This window comes from Sapajus apella, unplaced genomic scaffold, assembly GCF_009761245.1.
Source record: "Sapajus apella isolate SASKATOON/1434 unplaced genomic scaffold, GSC_monkey_1.0 scaffold75, whole genome shotgun sequence".
NCBI classification, from domain to species: domain Eukaryota; kingdom Metazoa; phylum Chordata; class Mammalia; order Primates; family Cebidae; genus Sapajus; species Sapajus apella.
Genome location: NW_022437015.1, coordinates 7358243 through 7376511, shown reverse-complemented (window position 1 = coordinate 7376511; position 18269 = coordinate 7358243). Strand labels below are relative to the sequence as shown.

At 34.3% G+C, this 18269-nt stretch overlaps 1 protein-coding gene across 2 annotated transcripts; it reads left to right on the top strand.

Moving 5' to 3' along the window:
* Positions 1–7279: 7279 nt before the first annotated feature.
* HMGN5 (high mobility group nucleosome binding domain 5) lies at positions 7280–15271 on the top strand. Of its 2 annotated transcripts, XM_032251384.1 has the most exons (6): positions 7280–7504; positions 9250–9279; positions 10595–10624; positions 10887–10940; positions 12992–13129; positions 14095–15271. In XM_032251384.1, the coding sequence occupies exons 1-6, from the start codon at positions 7490–7492 to the stop codon at positions 14686–14688; spliced, it is 861 nt and encodes a 286-aa protein (XP_032107275.1). In that variant the 5' UTR covers positions 7280–7489; the 3' UTR covers positions 14689–15271. The 2 variants fall into 2 exon arrangements, with proteins under 2 accessions (XP_032107275.1, XP_032107276.1); XM_032251385.1 differs by lacking the exon at positions 10887–10940 and having other exon boundaries at positions 7285–7504.
* Positions 15272–18269: the final 2998 nt, after the last annotated feature.

Genomic DNA, 18269 nt, shown 5'->3' with positions numbered 1-18269 from the left:
AATATATTACATATATACAATAATATAATAAATCTGAAGTTGGTTGACAGCCAGAGCTTCTTTTTGAGTTTTAGGGTCATTGAGATGGAACAGAATTTGTGTTTACCAAATGTGCCATTTATTCATATTATATATACAATATATATTATAAAAAATATTATATATTATATATTATATGAGTCATATATGGAGGCATTATGTGTATGTATAATATACAGTATGTATATTATACACAATATGCATAATCTATATATATGTAGTGAAGCCTTTTCTTTCTAAAGAGAAGTGTAAATGGATTTGTTTATACCTTAGGAATGGGGAAATTCTCCTAAAGGAAAACACAACCAGAAGTAATAAAGGAAAATAATACTACATAAAAGCTTAAGTATTCTGTCTAGAAAAAAGTACCACTATTATTAAAAGCTGAACAAATGAAAGAGAAAATCCAACAGAAAAAGAAAGAATATGGTCGAAATACTATAATTATAATATATATGTATAATATACACACTGCCTCTCTCTATATATAATGCCTCCAAATATGACTCTTAAGATATAATTTTTTGATGATTCCTCTTCAGTGAACCTCCCTTTCTTTCTTCCTTCCTGTACTCTACCTTTGCTGTACATTCTAGAGCATTTTAAAATTTAATACCTTTGTTGAACAGCCATTTGTCCATTTATCCTCTTAAAGGACTATACAGTTAATGTTAGCAATAGCATAGATTGCCAATTCCCCATACAAGAAAATCTAATTGAGCTGTACTGCTTCATCAGAGTGCTCATATCTACAGTTTGAGAATTCAAGACAACTAACTTCTTTAACATCATTTTATCTCACTTTAAATGTGTCTAAATTAAAGCAAGCTCCAACTGATGGCCTGTGTGTTTCAAATAATTTACAACAAATTAAAGCAATTTATAGGTTATGTGAAGCTTGTTATAAAATGATCTGAAAAGTAAGGCTCTAAATGAATGATAAAATCCAAAATAGAAAAAGGAAAAAAAATCCCAGCATGCCACAAACTTAAGAAAATCAATTGCTATAGGCATCTAAAAAATTGAATTTAACTTTAACTTTTGGTTAAAATGACATCAGTTTACTGAATTGAATATTTTTCTTAATGAAGGCATTGCTTTCTAACACACAGCCTATTTAACAGGTCACCACCATTCTCTCGTGAACGGTGATTATTTCTAATCAACCCTCACTAGTGAACAGTTGGACTGCACCGTAAACTGATCTGTTCTTGAAAACAGGCTTTTGTCTCATATAGGCAGCCTGGGGCATTTATCAATTCTTGTTTCATTTCTTTTTATAAGAGTAACCATCATTAGTGAGCTTTCTAAGGAGACAGAAAAAGCCTGAGCATTAAGGCCAATTAAGATATATAAAGTGAAAATGTAATTGCTTTACACTAAAGATGTCATTTTGTCAGTGTTCCACAATAGCCACATAACTTCAGAAGTGTCACAATTTACATTTTCATATTTTATAAGCTATGAATTAATATCTGTGCTTCTGTAAGATGAGGATGAAGGTTAAATATTACAAACATATTAAAATTTTGTAAAAGGTCTTCTATTTCACACAAAAACATAGATATAAACTATACCAAAAGTATAAATTATTTTCAGTAGATAGGATTTAGTAAATACCCTAGAAATTTGCTAAGAGTAGATTTGAGGCGCTCTTACCATTAAAAAAAAAAAAAATTGTTGTACGGTATGTTGACTTGCTTGACCATAGTAATCATTTCATTATATGTATATCAAAATGTCACATTGTACATCTTAATATATACCATTAATCTTTTAATTTTAAACAATAAATATGTATTATAAATAAATTTAAGGGAAGTAGAAATCTTATAAATTAAGAAAGTTTGAAACACTTTTAAAGTAAATGATGACACCTACTGGATGTTAGAAATCTTCAAATAACATTTAACCAGTAATGAATCTTTACTGCAATTTTATCTGAAAACCTCTCTGCTGGCAAGGGAAAGAAGAAAACATGGGCAAGTATTTGGATGTTCAAGATTTTTTTTTATTGCATTTTAGGTTTTGGGGTACATGTGAAGAACATGTAAGATTATTGCATAGGTACACACATGGCAGTGCAGTTTGCTGCCTTCGTCCCCGTCACCTATATCTGGCATTTCTCCCCATGTTATCCCTCCCCAACTCACCACCCCTGCTGTCCCTCCCCTATTTTCCCCCAACAGACCCCAGTGTGTGATGCTCCCCCCTCCCCGGTGTCCATGTGTTCTCATTGTTCAACACTCGCCTGTGAGTGAGAACATGCGGTGTTTGATTCTGTGTTCTTGTGTCAGTTTGCTGAGAATGATGGTTTCCAGGTTCATCCATGTCCCTACAAAGGACACGAACTGATCGTTTTTTATGACTGCATGGTATTCCATGGTGTATATGTGCCACATTTTCCCTGTCCAGTCTGTCATCGATGGGCATTTGTGGACGTTCAAGATTTAAAAACTCACATTCACTAGACATAACTTAGTCCAAAATAAATAAATAAATAAGGAATAAGGTAAAAATTAGTTTCTCTCCTGAATTTTCTACTTTCTTGAGATAGAAAACTGACTAGAGAATACAAGTTTAAGATCATAGATAGGTAAGGATCCAGTGAATAGGCAAAAAGATATATCTGAAGTAGGTTGACAACCAGAGTTTTTTTTTTTTTTTCGAGTTTCAAGATCATTGAGATGGAACAGAATGTGTGTTTGTGTGTTTACCAAATGTGACATTTATTTATTAACATTTCAGTATAAATTGTATAATTGCTGATACCACAACCATAGATAAAATTTTTAGTAAAAAAGTGAAAGAAAACTACTAATTTTTTTTTTTTTTTTTTTTAACTGAGCCTTGCTCTGTCTCCCAGGCTGGAGTGCAGTGGCATGATCTCAGCTCACTTCAACCTCTGCCTCCTGCCCCAGTGACTGTCCTGCCTCAGCCTCATGAGTAGCTGGGATTACAGGCACCCACCACCACCCCCACTAATATTTGTATTTTTGGTAGAGAAGAGGTTTCAGCCTGTTGGCCACGTTGGTCTCAAACTCCTGACCTCAGGTGATCCACCCACCTAGGACTCCCAAAGTGCTGGGATTACAGGCGTGAGCCACCTTGCCCAGCCAACTGCTTAAATTTTAATAGATGATCTTTGGCAAGTAATTTAAGCTCTCTGGGTTTGAATTTATTCAGCTGCATTCCAAAGGTACTGAAATTAGAAAATCTCTATTAGTATCTTCTAAACTTGAATATCTGAGAGCCTAAAAATAGTATTCCTTTAAATTTTTGCTTTAAAAATCAGTAGAAATTTTACAAATAGAAACATAAAATGTATTATATTCCTTTTACCCCTAGAAAGCAGCTCAATTTATTTTTATCACTGGAAATATAATTTCCATATCTACTATATCAGTGGCCACTCTTTAATTCAGTATTTTTTTAGTCTTGGGCCAGCTACAAATAAACATAGGACATAGGAAGATTTGGGTCACCAGAATTAGTTTTTCCAGAGTCAGTCTCAGCTAAGTGGCATCATCAATCCAAATAAATGTCTCATATAAACCTTAAACAAGGCTCAGAAATAAGTGCATTGATGTATTTGACTCAGTGTAGACTTGTATTTATTTTACTCTCTGAAAATACCAACAAAAAATATCTAAAACACAGTATTTTGATAATATGCTACAAGTTTTGCATTATTATTTCCTGACAATAGTAAATCGTTTTCCAATTTTTTATTTTATGAAAATACAACAGGAATAATAATGGTATTGGATGAGGTCAAAATTAGAGATATTTTAACAGAGAAAATAAAATATTTCTCACTAGTCAATCAGTATTTTTGAGATCTTATTGCATGCAAAGTAGTATATTTAGAATGTTTTTATTTAAGCACTATATGTGTGTGTGTGTGTGTGTGTGTGTGTGTGTGTGTGTGTGTGTGTGTATAGTTTTAAACTATGAATACACAGAACATTTGAAGACCTGTTTTATCTTGACTGTCTAGCCTTCCTTTTCTCATACATACATATTTTCTTTTGGATTTTCTCTCTTAAAATATTTTAATGTTGGTGTTTTTAATCTGTAAATTTTTATATCTTTCTGTGTCATTATCAACTGATTACTAAATGGACACATTACAGTTCCTATAAATTTTGGGAGTGGTAGTAGGCATGCTTAATAGCTAGGGAAAATTAGGGAATCCTGTGGAGAATTGTCAGGCAATCAATTTTCCTAGTCATTAACAAATTAAAAAGAGAAACAAGCCAATGTAATTTTAGAAAAAAATGCTCCGATAAAATGTCTCACTTTGACAATTACATAAAAATAACCTTTTTACTCCAGAATAATTTATCAATTTTAGAAAAATATATTGGAAAAGTAGTAAATTCTATAGGATGTATGTAGAGTGTGATATGCTGAGAAACATTTAGGTAAAAGGAAGTAAGTATATACAAGTTTCATGCAATGTGAAGAAGTTTGATGGAGTGGTTGGGGAAAAAAGGAAAAATCAGGCTCGCTTGTGTCATATAAGCAGTACAATCTAAATTCTATAGTATAAAAGGAGGGAACAATTTCTTAGGCTGAAATGATTGAAGAAGACTTTTGTCAAAGAGGTGATATTTGAATTGGGTCTGAACAGTTTGGTAAAGATTTGATAGGTGAAGATATACGAGAATGGGGCTGCAGTCAGGTAATAATATTGCAAAGGCAGAGCCTAAACCATGTTTGCTAATAAAGGACTGCTCTGCTGAATGGTTAGAAGGAAGAACATGGGGAGATGGGGAATTGGGGTCAAGAAACAGAAGAATGTTTCACACTTAGAAAATGTTCTCATGCATACATGACTATTTTTTTCAATTTAATATGATATAAATCACAGTTGCAACAGGTTAGCCCAAAAAAAAGCCCAAAAAAAGAAAATTGCTGACAAATTTGAGAGGAGTTGTAGAGCTCACTGATCTGCACATTTTGCTTTGCCTCAAACCTCTAAGCTTTCAAGGCTCCTCAAGATAATTTCTTTCAACCCACTTGAACTAGGCACTATGTTCCCTGAACAAGTACAAACTTTTCCTGCTTCTGAATTTGCTATAATGTAACAATCTACCAAACGTTCTCAGGCAAGCCAAATTCCACTCCCCTCAATCAAAGATTTTGCCAAATTACCTTAGTCCTAAAAGATCCTTTCCCTCCTGTTTTATTATTGAATTTTGATTGCACCATTCAGATAACACAATCAGCTTTGATTTGTAAATAGGTATGCATCTGTTTGCTCGATCCTACAAAATTGTAAAATTCCTTAAAGACAGAAGCTGTTTAATGCAACTTGGCATGCCACAGTGTTTTGCATTTTCATAAGCTAGTCTACAAAAACAAAATACAACTCACAAAATAATGCTAAATAAAAATTTATTGAACGGATGCATTCCACTGCTGACACATTTTCATTCCCTTCATTTTTCTCCTTATCCTTAAACTCAATTTTTATGCTTATCTTCTAACTGTTGGAGAATAAAATGATTGAAACATGTCTAGATTCACCCAACGATGCTTTTACCATAAGGGCAAAAAGTGACATCAGGAGCATCTAGGGATTATCCCAATAACTGTGGGAAAAGGAAGCAATTTAAATGTCTTTCTGATTTACTTAGTTGATTTAGAATGCAGCATGAAGTTAGGGGAAGGAAACCAAGCCGCAGTCACGGAGGCTCACTCTACCTGATCTATTTAATTCCACACTATCAGTGCTGGGGAAGAATAAGCAATAATAATAATAATAATAGTATAAAACATAATAAAAGAAAAATAATATAATAAATATAATAATAGTAATGGTTTGTTCTGTGATGCTGTATTTTTGCTTGAAGGGATGGTTTGGCACTCTGTAGCAGATATAGTGTTTATCTCTTAAACTGATTATTTCAAAATTTTTAACCTACATGAACACAAATAAATTTTTCCTAAAGCAACTGTTCAAAAGGTTAACTTTCTTTTTTGATTAATCTTCCAGGATAAGGATTTGGGCTGTTGCTTAGGAGTGCTTTTAAAAACAGGTAGCTCTTACAACAACCACATCAAGGCGCTTCTTCTTTGGGGAATTAGATCCTCTATTTAAATCATATTTATTCCCAAGAAATTTATTCACCAATCTTCACCTCAACACTGAAACCTTTAGGTCTCAGGAACTGACACTGAAAGGCACCTATAAGCCTCTCTTACAGTCAAAAGCCCCCTAAATATGGCTGGAACTAGAGTGAGGCTGTGGAGACATTCTCCTTTGGCAAAAATTTTAAAGGGCCGCCTAGAAACTCAGTAATGAAGATACTTAATATTTTAAGACAATCTTTTTAAATATCAAAATTATTGCCAAAAAGTCCATGATTAACAAAATATCAAAAATTTAAATAAAGACAGGATCCTACCCTGCACTTGCATAACTCACCACATTCGCGTCATCCTTGCCTCCTGGGTTTTTGTCACAAGCTTAAATTTTGTGCCTGAGGTGAGTACCTCAATTGCTTTATGCTAGTCTAGGTTCTGAGTCATAAACGCTTTCGTGGATAGCACCTTCTTGAGTCCTTTCACTAAATGCCACCTTCGGATTAAAAATCTATTCTCAGTGCTTTTCCTTTGGATAGATCTCTGCTATTACAAATTTCCCTCGGGGTCCCGCTGAATTCTTGGTATATCCACTCCAAGTGGAATAACGGTATAGCTCCCAGTTTTGTCGCTACTCTCCACCTGGGGAAAACACGCCATTTTGGCACCCTCCTCTTGCCAGCGCCACAGTTCTGCTTTGGCGGGAAGTTCCCACACCAGAGAAACATCTCCTCTTTTCCACTCTCTGAATGAGTGTTCCTGTCGGTTCATCACCATCCCGCCAAATGTGGCAGGGAAAGACTGGAGCCCAGACTCAACGGGTCTTAAAAGCACTTTCCTCCCTAGGAATAGGGAAAGGTGGGGGGTTTGGAGACTGTGGAGAAAGCAACCGTCGTGGCTTTCGCCTGTCGTTATAATATAAAAGAAAAAAAACTGATCAAGACAACTCTGGCTTTCCTGCCATTCTTATTTCTGATCGCTCAGCCCCTGCTAAGTTCGCGTGCTCCTCCACTACACCAGCGGTTAGAGCCGTCAGCGAACGAAGGCTTCGGGCAAGTTCGCGGACCACGCCCCCCAAAGCCGGCTACCTCTTCTTATTGGCCTGAGAGCCTGTCACTCCAATGTGGCTCCCACTCCGGCTAACCATTCACGTAGTTTGGTTGCGTCTTGGCGTGTTTAATTTTGCCAAAAAAGGGGGGTTTTTTTTTTTTTTTTTTTTTTTTTTTTTTTTTTAGAGGAGAGTACAGGTCGTGCTGCAATTAGTTCATTGAAAACTCATTCGCTCTTGGAGCAGTCAGGCAGTGACTGCTTTCGGCTTTTTTCTGCTGACTAAGATCTCCTATAGAGAGCTACAACAATGCCCAAAAGAAAGGTAAGTGAAATGGAAAGACAGAAGGGGGATTAGCTGCTGAGTTACCTATTTCCTAATAGGAAGAATTTATTTGTTTATTTGTTTGTTTTTAAAGCTTTTTGGCTTCTTCCATTTTGTGATGCACTGAAACGGAATGGGGGAGAAGGGCAAAGAGCAGTCGTTGTAAAGGTTTATGATGGTCTTGCATGCAACTGGTAGTTCACTTTTGGAGTGTTTTAAGGAACAGAATCTCTTGAAAGGTGTCTCCATGCTGAATTACAAACAGCCATAGCGCTGTGCTGTCGCTTCCTACCCCAACCCCCTTCCTTCGCTTACCCTATTGGAGAACACTTCTTCCAACCACACTTCCAGGCACCAGTTTCCTCCTTTGCCTCCGGCTTTTCTCGGGGAACCGTCCCGTTTGGGGGAACGAAAGACATGGCTTTCTCCTGTATTTGCCTTTGTTCTTCCCGTTTTCTTTTCTCTTTTTTTCTTCCCTCCTCCACTTCTTGTCAGGCCAGATGGCTATGCAATGGTAATCCTGTGCCATTAGGCGGCGCAGACTTCAAACTGTCCTAGAGAAGAGAGATTCACCGCTGTAATTAGAAACTTCAGGGGTGAGAAAGCTGGACCTTTCCAAGCTCTTTAGCTAAAGGTGGAAAGATTATAAGGAAACAGTGTCGGATAAACTTGCCGATGTTGGGGTAGCATGGATTTGTTCACTTTAGTTATGCAGAATTGATCTAAGCCTTTCGAGCTCCACAGGTCTTCTGCAAACCCTGACTTCACAATTCCTGGCTCCTCTCAGACAGGAAACAAGTTCACGCTCGGTGTTTTCTTGTTTTTTTGTTTTTGTTTTTGTTTTTTTTTCTTAGTCCCCTAAGAAGTGAAATCGAACACTGTTTCATTGCTTGGTAAAACCGCAAACACTGTGCTAACTTAAGAGATGATTGTTTTTGGATTATTCCTGTAAACAAGTCCGCCTTCCTTATTCCTAAAACATAGGAATAAGACTGAAATTCCGCTGTGCTCTGTGGCTGTATGAATCGTGCAATAGCTTGATAATTCCCAGGCTAAAGGGCTGCTCTGATATGGAAAGCAAGTGTTTCTAATCACCATCCCCCCTTCCTGAGATTCCCGCCACTGTGCCTTTCTGTACTTGTGCAGTAGATCTTGCTGTTTTGCAGAGCTGACAGCAACCTTATAGCAGGTAGTGGCGGGAAGTTTTAAAATCGGCAGCCAGTTTCTTAGAAAAAAGCATTGACTTTGTAACAAAGAGGTCCCCCCACAAAACACTGTGGGGGCTGTAATTATTGCATGCAAAACTTGGAGAGAATAGTCAGAGTCAGTGCAGAGGGTAAGATAGGTACAATTCCATGGCAAACATAAGGCAAGAAAGGGAAATTACATGAAGCTCCGCCTTCATTTGACCCGCCCCCACATTTTTGGCTTTTACATTGCCTAAAGCAGGTGGATTTCAAAATTAGAAAGGTTTGCTTTTAGGAGACGCAATTTACACAAAGGAATGAAATTAACTATCAATTGTGTAAAGGTATGTCTTGTGCATGCACTTGCATCTTGGTGCACATTAGTAAAACAGCAGTATGTAGCATGGTTCCTAAGAAACAACACGTGTCTACTTGAGCAGGAACCCAGGAAAAAGTAATAAGCAATTATACTGAAATTTGTAATCTTCAGGCAGTATTTTCTCATTTACATGTTTATATCAATTACCTTATTTCTGTGTGATTTTCTCCTCTGTGTAGGCTGCAAGTCAAGGTGATTCGAAGAAGGAGGTGAGTTTCTTTAGTCTTAGCATCTGTTAGGAAAAACCACTAGTTTTATAAACTTGACACACATAAGCAGCTAAAAATTAGATGCTGGTTGGCATATTTGTACTATATGAGGACCAATACTGTATGCCAGTGGGTTCTTTCAAAAATATATATCTGAATTTCGGAAGAGAGGACTTTTTAAAATTGCCATTCAGAATAAAATAAAAGGCTTTTTCACTTTTTTTTTTTTTTTTTTTTTTTTTTTTCCTTGAGAGGGATTTTTTTTCTGTCACCAGGCTGGAGCTCAGTGGTGCAGTCTCAGCTCACTGCAACCTCTGTCTCCTGGGTTCAGGTGATCCTTCCGCCTCAGCCTCCCGAGTAGCTGGGACTATAGGCTCGTGCCACCATGCCCGGCTAATTTTTGTGTTTTTGGTAGAAACGGGGTTTCACCATGTTGGCCAGGATGGTCTCAATCTCTTGACCTCATGATCCGCCCGCCTTATCCTGCCAAAGTGCTGGGATTACAGGCGCGGCCTTCACTTTTTTAATAGAAATGATGGTGAGGAAATATTCTTGACAATAGAGATGTGCTAATATTTGATTTCGGTGTCTTGTGAGTTAGTCTTATTTGGTGTGTATACTTTACAGGCTTACATGTTGCTTACTTTAGAAAGTTGAGGTTCTAAGTGACTGTTCATATATGTGAAAAATTTCTTAAAGCACTATGTAGTTTTTGTTATTGTATTAAATATATATGGTTCTAAGTTTTAGAGTATGCCATCTTCTATATGTCCTACAAAGCAGGAATCATTGTTGTGTGACTATTATATTAAAGAACCACTCAGTTTACCTTTATGGTTTTGTTAATCTAATGTTTTGGTCAATGTGTATTATTAATTTTCGTCTAATTAATGCACAATAAAAATATACTGAGTATGAGAAAAATATCTAGTAAGTATTAAAAACTGCAAGCTTCTTGAAATTGTTCAGATGTGGAGAGAACTTATTCCTTTTAAGCAAAATAATTGCTTTGTCATTTGGCAAGGAAAGGCCATATTTTCATTTCTAAATGTGCTCCTCGCTACTAGCTACTGTGTTAATTTAGCCTAGCCACTTAAGATTAATTTGTGACTTTTTCCTTAGTATATAAAGAGTTCAGAAAAGGGAAAAGTCAAAACTTATATTTCTTTTATGGTATTTTCTAACCAAATTCACCATTGCTTCTTTAATGACAAGATTTATGTATTGTTACATCATGTATTTTCACCTCAGTAAAAATAATTCTAGCTTTATGTATCCATAATTCTCTTAACAGATTTTTGTTTTTCACTTATAGCCAAAGAGAAGATCTGCAAGATTGTCTGCCGTAAGTAATCTTTTCAAAAACCAGCCCATGTATTGTGAAATGTCATTTTAAATTTTAGGGAATTATTAAACATTCAATACACAATTTATTTTTGAAGTTTTAAGAAAAACTTTCACACCAAAGAATGTGTTTTTTTTCCTTAATACTCAGATTTAATCATATCCATTTATTTTAATTCAGAGGTCAGATATCATTTTTAGCACTTTTTCTTCAAATATGATTTTTTTTTCCTTTTCTTTTCTTTTCCCACAACTTGATGCAGATGCTTATGCCCATTACACCAGAGGTGAGGCCCCAAAGAACATCAACTCCAAGGGTAAATATTCAACTTGGAATGTTGAAATAAATTTGCTTTTTTAAAAAAAATAATTTTTGAAATGGCATACAGCTGATCATTTTACTTTGCTTATATTTTGTTTGGTTAGTATATATTCTATTCTATCACATGATACATGTAAACCACTGGGTGGGAAATATTTGTTACTGTTTTGTGATTGTCCACAGCGTTTTGACATTTTCATTAGGTAGAGACAAAACAATTTCAGTTGGATAGGCCCATTAAATGTACATGCCTTTGCTATCATATAGTGACAATACTGTTTTCCTGGGGAAACAAAAGGTGAAAGCAGTAGTAACCACAAAGTTGTGCTTTGTAATAACAGTAGTAACTAACATTTGATAATATTTTACAGTTGGCAAAGTACATATAAGATAATATATAATTATATATAAAAATATATATAAGATGTATTTGCATATATTAATTTTGAATTGACACAATTGATTTTGTATGAACTTATATACTCTGGTGTTGTGGCTAAAGATGTAGATGTAGAAATAATTTCAATATTTAGTTTACTGTTAATTGCCTAATACATAAGAATATTGATTGAATTCCTGAAATCATAAAAGGTTAAGGCTATGAGGAACATTAGAGACCATCTAATCCAATCATTCCATAATTAAGAAACTGTAAACTGTCATCATGTTCATAAGTGAAATCCTTTATTAAAAAATATTACTAAACTTAGGGCAATTGAAGTTTTAGTAATAATTTATATATTTAATGGTCACCAAAGAAAAGAAAGTTTATTTTCTTCTGCATTTTACTTTTCAAGTCCACTATTGTGTAAGATTACATATTCAACTTACAAGTTATTAAAACAGAAAATACAGCATATTTTCTTATAAAAATAAAAGTAAGGCCCTATGTGGTCACTCATGCCTGTAATCCGAGTATTTTGGAAGACCGAGGTGGGTGGATCACTTAAACTCAGGAGTTCAAGACCAGCCTGGGCAGTACAGTGAATAACCGTCACTACAGAAAATACAAAAATTAGCCGAGCATGCCTGTATTCCCAGTTGCTTGGGAGGCTGTTGTGGAAGGATCAGTTGAGCCTGGGAAGTGGAGGTTGCAGTGAGCAGAGATTGCCCCACTCCAGCCTCAGTGACAGAGGAAGACCTTGTCTCAAAAAGAAAAGAAAAGAAAAATAGCACTAGACTAAAACATATACTATATAACCAAAGATTTTACCCTTGGTTTTGTTTCTCATGTGTTAAAAGAGTAATAACTTATATCTATATGATAATTTACAGTTTGTAAAGCAATTTTTCATGCATTTTCTCATTTTCTCCTTATAACATCCCTGTGAGGTGGGTGGTATTACTCTCTTTTTATACATGAAAATAACAGCCTCAAAGATACTTATGCCTTTGCTCAAGATCACATTACATAGGTGGCAGATCTAGAATTCAAACACAGGTTTTCTGGACTCTTAATCCAGTGGTCTTTCTATTACATACACAGGTAGGCAAAAAATTTTCTTGGTAAAGTTATCATGAATCAGGGCATTCCAAACTTGTAGATACAAAGATTGAAACACATCACCATAAGGTCTTTTAAAAATATATCTAAATTGATGTTCTCACTGATAGTATTTCTCTTAATTATTACCAATGAAAGCTTTACAATCAACACAACCCTGTTCCTTACTAATTAGACTTGAAAGAAATAGACTGACCCTCTCTAGTCAGAGGTAGTTAATTATCAGTCTAACCTGATGTTGGCAGTTTGTCCTTGGCAGCAACTAGTCAGTATTCTAACTGATTGCCTCTCATCTATATCACTCAACTTAAAAGAAAATTTATTTTATTTATATCAAGGAAACATTGTTTATTTTAATGCTTCTTTAGCCTTACAATGAAACTGAAAATATTATATGGTAATTATGTTGATACTAGGCTTATATGTGATATTTTAAAGCATTTGCATAAATTATTACAACAGCTGGTAGAATAATTGTGGCCATATAATCACACAGCAATTAAATTGTGTATTTACTTTTATTGTTTTATATTGCTTGGCAGAAAATGAAGGCAGAAAGTGATATGATGGAAGAAAATGCAGATACAAGTGCCAGAGCAGTTGCTGAAACCAAGCAAGAAGCAGTTGTTGAAGAAGGCTGCAATGAAAATGCTAAAAATGGAGGAGCCAAAATTGCAGAGGTATCTTCTAATGTTAACAGTTTTGTCCATTTGAAAGTTTAAGAACAGGGACAACTGAAAGGAATCTTATTTGTCCTTTAGTTTACAAGTTGGAAAAAAGTAAGCAGTGGTTCTATAGTATAATGGTATCTAAGGAGAAAATAAAATGAACTTAAAATATGAGAATTTATAGGGACCAGTAGTGCGAACAGTGGCTTAGCATTGCTGTTACTAGAGCAATGCTAAAGATTATGACTTAGTACTAACATAACGACCTTCTTATTAAATACAGGCCAATTCTTTATTCCTTTTTGTCAGCACATGGGCTATGTGTGAAGCCATTTTCCAGAAATTATGATTTTTTAAATTTTCCTCTATAAATGGCAAAGAAAATCATTACATAAATGTTTTTAATGTTATTTTGCATATTTAATGCATACAATTTTTAAGTATTGCAGTAAAACACTAAAAATGGGATGTAGTCACAAAATCTATAAACATATGCAAATATGGAAAATCTTTTGTAAGTTATGTTATAATATAAAAATACTTTTCAAGTAATTTTTCATTAAAAAATCATTATTATAGAAACAAGAGATGTTATTTTTCCAAGGAATATATTTTGTTTACATGCATAGTCGTCATTAAGAATTGCTGGTATAGAATAAATATATGTCATCCTTCAAGTATTTACTTTGTGCTTCTTCATATTTGAAATGAAAATTATTTATATGATAAATGTTTTTGAATTTATTGCTTCAAATGTCTATTTGTAGATATTTCTGTAGACATTTTAGTTAATCTCATTTCTTAGAATATTTTTCTCATAGTGTCATATTTCAGAGGCTTCTTTCACAGGACAGTTACTTTCTTATAAATGCAGTATTAGTCTTTCTGTAAAATAGATAAAATGCAGTGTAAGTATTTAGGGGAAGCAATTCTAAATTTACAAACAGAATGTTGGTTTGTTTTCACTATGCATACAGGAACCAGCTTCTGAAAAAGAAATTGTGGAAGTAAAAGAAGAAAAGATTGAAGATGCCACAGAAGAGGGAGGAGAAAAGAAAGAACCAGTGGCAGCAGAAGGAAAAAATGAAAAAGAAGATCAGAAAGGAGATGATGAAGATCAAAACAAAGAAGAGAAAGGGGAAGACGGAAAAGAAGACAAAGATGAAAAAGGAAAAGAAGATGGAAAAGAGGATAAAAATGGAAATGAGAAAGGAGATGATGGAAAAGTGGAAGATACAAAAGAGAAAGGCGATGGAAAAAAAGGTGAAGATGGAAAAGGAAATGGAGAAGATGGAAAAGAGAAAGGAGATGAAAAAGAGGAAGAAGACAGAAAGGAAACAGGAGATGGAGAAGAGAATGAAGATGGAAAAGAGAAAGGAGATGCAGAAGAGGAGAAAGAAGTAAAAGTCAAAGAAGATGAAAAAGAAATAGAACATGAAAAAGATGAAGGTGGAAATGAGGAAGAAGCTGAAAAAGAGAAAGAAGATGAAAAAGAAGAGGAAGAAGGAAAAGAGGAAGATGAGGTCAAAGAAGATGATGGAAAAAAAGAGGAGCCTCAGAGTATTCTTTAAAACTGCCCTATATAGTTTCATAATTTGGTAACATGTACCTTCATGTTGTAAAGTGAATAGAGATAAATATTTTTATCAAAAATTTTATAAACATAGTCTTTCTTTAGCATTGATTTAATTTCAGAACATCTTCATGCTGATTATTAGCCATAAACTTTCTAACATGAAACATTTATCTATAAATTTTGTGATTATAGTAGTGGAATATATAGAAAAAAATATGCTTTCAACTTTGCGAGTGAATTTCGTGTTGTGTAAGTTATGTGTCAGATCTTTGAATTTTAATTTTACTCTTTTATATATGTGATAATTTCACAAAGAGAGGGATCCCAAAAGAAAAAGTTTCATCCAACATTCTTGTTCTCTAGGTTGCTTTTATAAAGAAGGTGAAATATTTTCAGGTAATGCTAAGAATTAAACTTATCTTTCCAAATAGAACTTTATTATTAGCTTGGGAAAAATGAAATTGTATTTCCATTTTTAAAATAAATACAAATGTTTATTTCAGATGGGCAGTTTTGATTATATGTGAATGCACAAATTTTACTGGATTTATCTTAATAAAAAGACTCTTTCACGATGATTGTGTTTTGTTATATGTTCAAAGTTGTAGCTAGTGAAATATTATGCTTAATTTTTTATTGTGATATGAAAATATTTAAAATTTTTCACTGAAATGAAATTAATATAACGTAAATTTCACCGTTTTAATTATAATAAAAATAATAAAGTATATAATTCAATGGTTGTCAGTATATTCACAATGTTGTGTCTACTGTTTAATTCCAGAGCATTATTATCACCCAAATAAAAAACAAAGTACCGATTAGCAGTCTTTCTCCATTTTCCTGCAACTCATCCCCCACATTCCCTCCCTTGGCAACCACTAATCTGCCTTCTGTCTCTATGGGTTTGCCTTGTCTGAACATTTAATATAAATGGAATCACACAATATGTGTGTGGCCTTTGGTGTCTAGCAAAACGTTTTCAGGTCAAACCACGTTGTAATCTATATCATTATGGCAGGTCTCAACTCGTTTTGTTCAATGCTGTTTGGTTATAATGTTGAGAAAATAGATTCCCAGTTGAGGCCACTGTTTGTGGAGTTTGCAGGTTCTCCCTATGTCTTCATGAGTTTTCTCCAGGTATTTCAGTTTCTTCCTACATCCCAAAGAAGCGTATATTAGGTGAATTGGCATGTCTGAATGATCCCAGTTTGAGGGAGTGTGGGGGTGTGTGCATGCGTGAGTTCCCTGTGATAGAATGGAGTCCTGTTTATGGTGGGTTCCCGCCTTTCCTTCTGAGCTGCTGAAATAGGCTCCAGCGATCCACTACTGTGAACTAGAATAAGCATAAGCATGTAAATAATTATCTTGTTCTTATTAATCTTTCTTAATTGTATGCGTAGCTTATATTTATTTCAGTGTTTAATATTAGAAGTATTTACTACTTTATTTAGAAGTTTGGTGATTTTGTTGTGACCAGAAATATTCGGTAGGAACTTAACTCTTGTTTATTTCAATTAGCCTTTTGGTAAAATTGGTTTCCTTATGTGTCACTTAACTTAAAATCACAGTTTCTAAAAATCTGTCAACGATGTTAAGTAAGGACTTACTGTACTTTATTTCTTAAAATGGCTGAATAATATTCTCTTACATCAATATACCACATTATGTTTGTTGATGGATATTTGGGTTTTCTCCATGTTTTTCAATTATAAATAATAATGCCATGAACATTTATGTGCAAGTTTTTTTGTGGATGTATGTTCTCATTTCTTCTGAGTATATATCTAGGAGTGAAACTATTGGATATTATAATAATTCTATGCTTAAATGTTTGAGGAACTTTCAGACTTTTCCAAAGTGGCTTCAGCATTTTATGTTTTTACCAGCAATTTATGACTGTTCTAATTTCTCCACGTCCTTGCTAACACTTATTGCCTGTTTTTTATTAATGCCATTCTAGTAGGGTGATTTGGAGGTGATGCAGATCATGTGATTTTGATTTGCATTTCTCTAATGATACTGAGCATCTTCTCACATGCTTTTTGGCCATTTATATATCTTCCTTGGAGAAATGTTTATGCAGATCATTTTCCATTATTTGTGTTATCTCTTTAGCATTAAGCTCTAAGACATGTATATCTTTTATGTACAAGTCCCTTTATCAGATACATGATTTGCAATATTTTTCTCCTATTCTGTGGTTTACATTTTCTTGATAGTGATCTTTGATACACATATTTTTAACTTCTATGATCATTTATTTTTTTATTTTATAGCTTATGTTTTTGGTGGTATATCTAAGAATCTTGTCAAACCCTAGGGTTATTAATATGTACACATATGTTTTCTTCTCAGAGTTGCATACTTTTTTCTCATACATTTAGGTCTTTGGTACATTTTGTGTTAATTTTTCTATACGTTGTGAAGTAGGGATCAAATTCACTCAGTTACATGTGGCTATCCATTGTCAGAGTATTATTTATTGAAAAGAAAAAAAAAAAAACTATTCTTTTCCCATTCAGTGGTCTTGGCACCTGTGTCAAAATCAATAAACCATTGACATATGGGTTTCTTTCTGGACCCTGAATTTTACAACATTGATCTATGTCAATCTTTATGTCAGTACCACAGTTTTGAGTACTGTAGCATTATAGTAATTTTGACATCAGAAATATTAGTTCTCCAACTTTGCTAATTATTTCAGATCCCTTGAAATTCCACAGAAATTTGAGGATCAGCTTGTCCATTTCTGCAAAAATATGGCAGGGAGCAGTTGGTGTTTTGATTGGGATTGCAATGCATATGCAGGTCATTTTGGGGAATAGTGCCATTTTAACAATACTAAATCTTCCAGTCCATGAACACAGTGTATCTTTTTATTTATTTAAGTTCTCTTTAATTTCTTTCAGCAACAATTTGTATTTTTTTGGTTTACGAGACTTCCACCACTTCCTTGGTTAAAGTTATTCCTATTAATCTTTGCTGGTGTAAGTGAAATTCTTAATTTCCATTTTGGACCATTCATGGGAGCATATAGAAATACAGCTGATTTTTGTATACTAATCTTGTATTCTGTAATTTGGCTGAAATTGTTTATTAGCCGTAATAGGCATTTTGTGGAATTTTCAAGGTTTTGTATCTTTAATATTATGACACCTGGGGAGATAGTTTTATTTCTTCCTGTCTAATTTTGATGACTATTTTTCTTGCCTAATTGTCCTGGCTTTGAAAAGACTTCACAATATTAAAAATAAAAAAGAACATACACAAAATTCAGGAGGTCTAGCTTTCAAAACAAAGACCTCTGACTCTACTTTTTCCGGGGCTTGCATCCTGTACCATTTTACACCCTCTCTCAAAACTTTGTACAATGCTACAGTTATCAAAACCAACCCCAAAGATCAGATTGAACCTTTAGGCACCTTGCTTGGATACCCTGCTTCCTAGCCACATTGTGCAACCACAGGGAATGGATTATTATAATGTTGAACAGAGAAACTGGTCTCTTAAACACCTTGGTCCCATTCATTATCAATGTAAAATGAAAATAATGATCTTGGTTTCCTCTTTAGA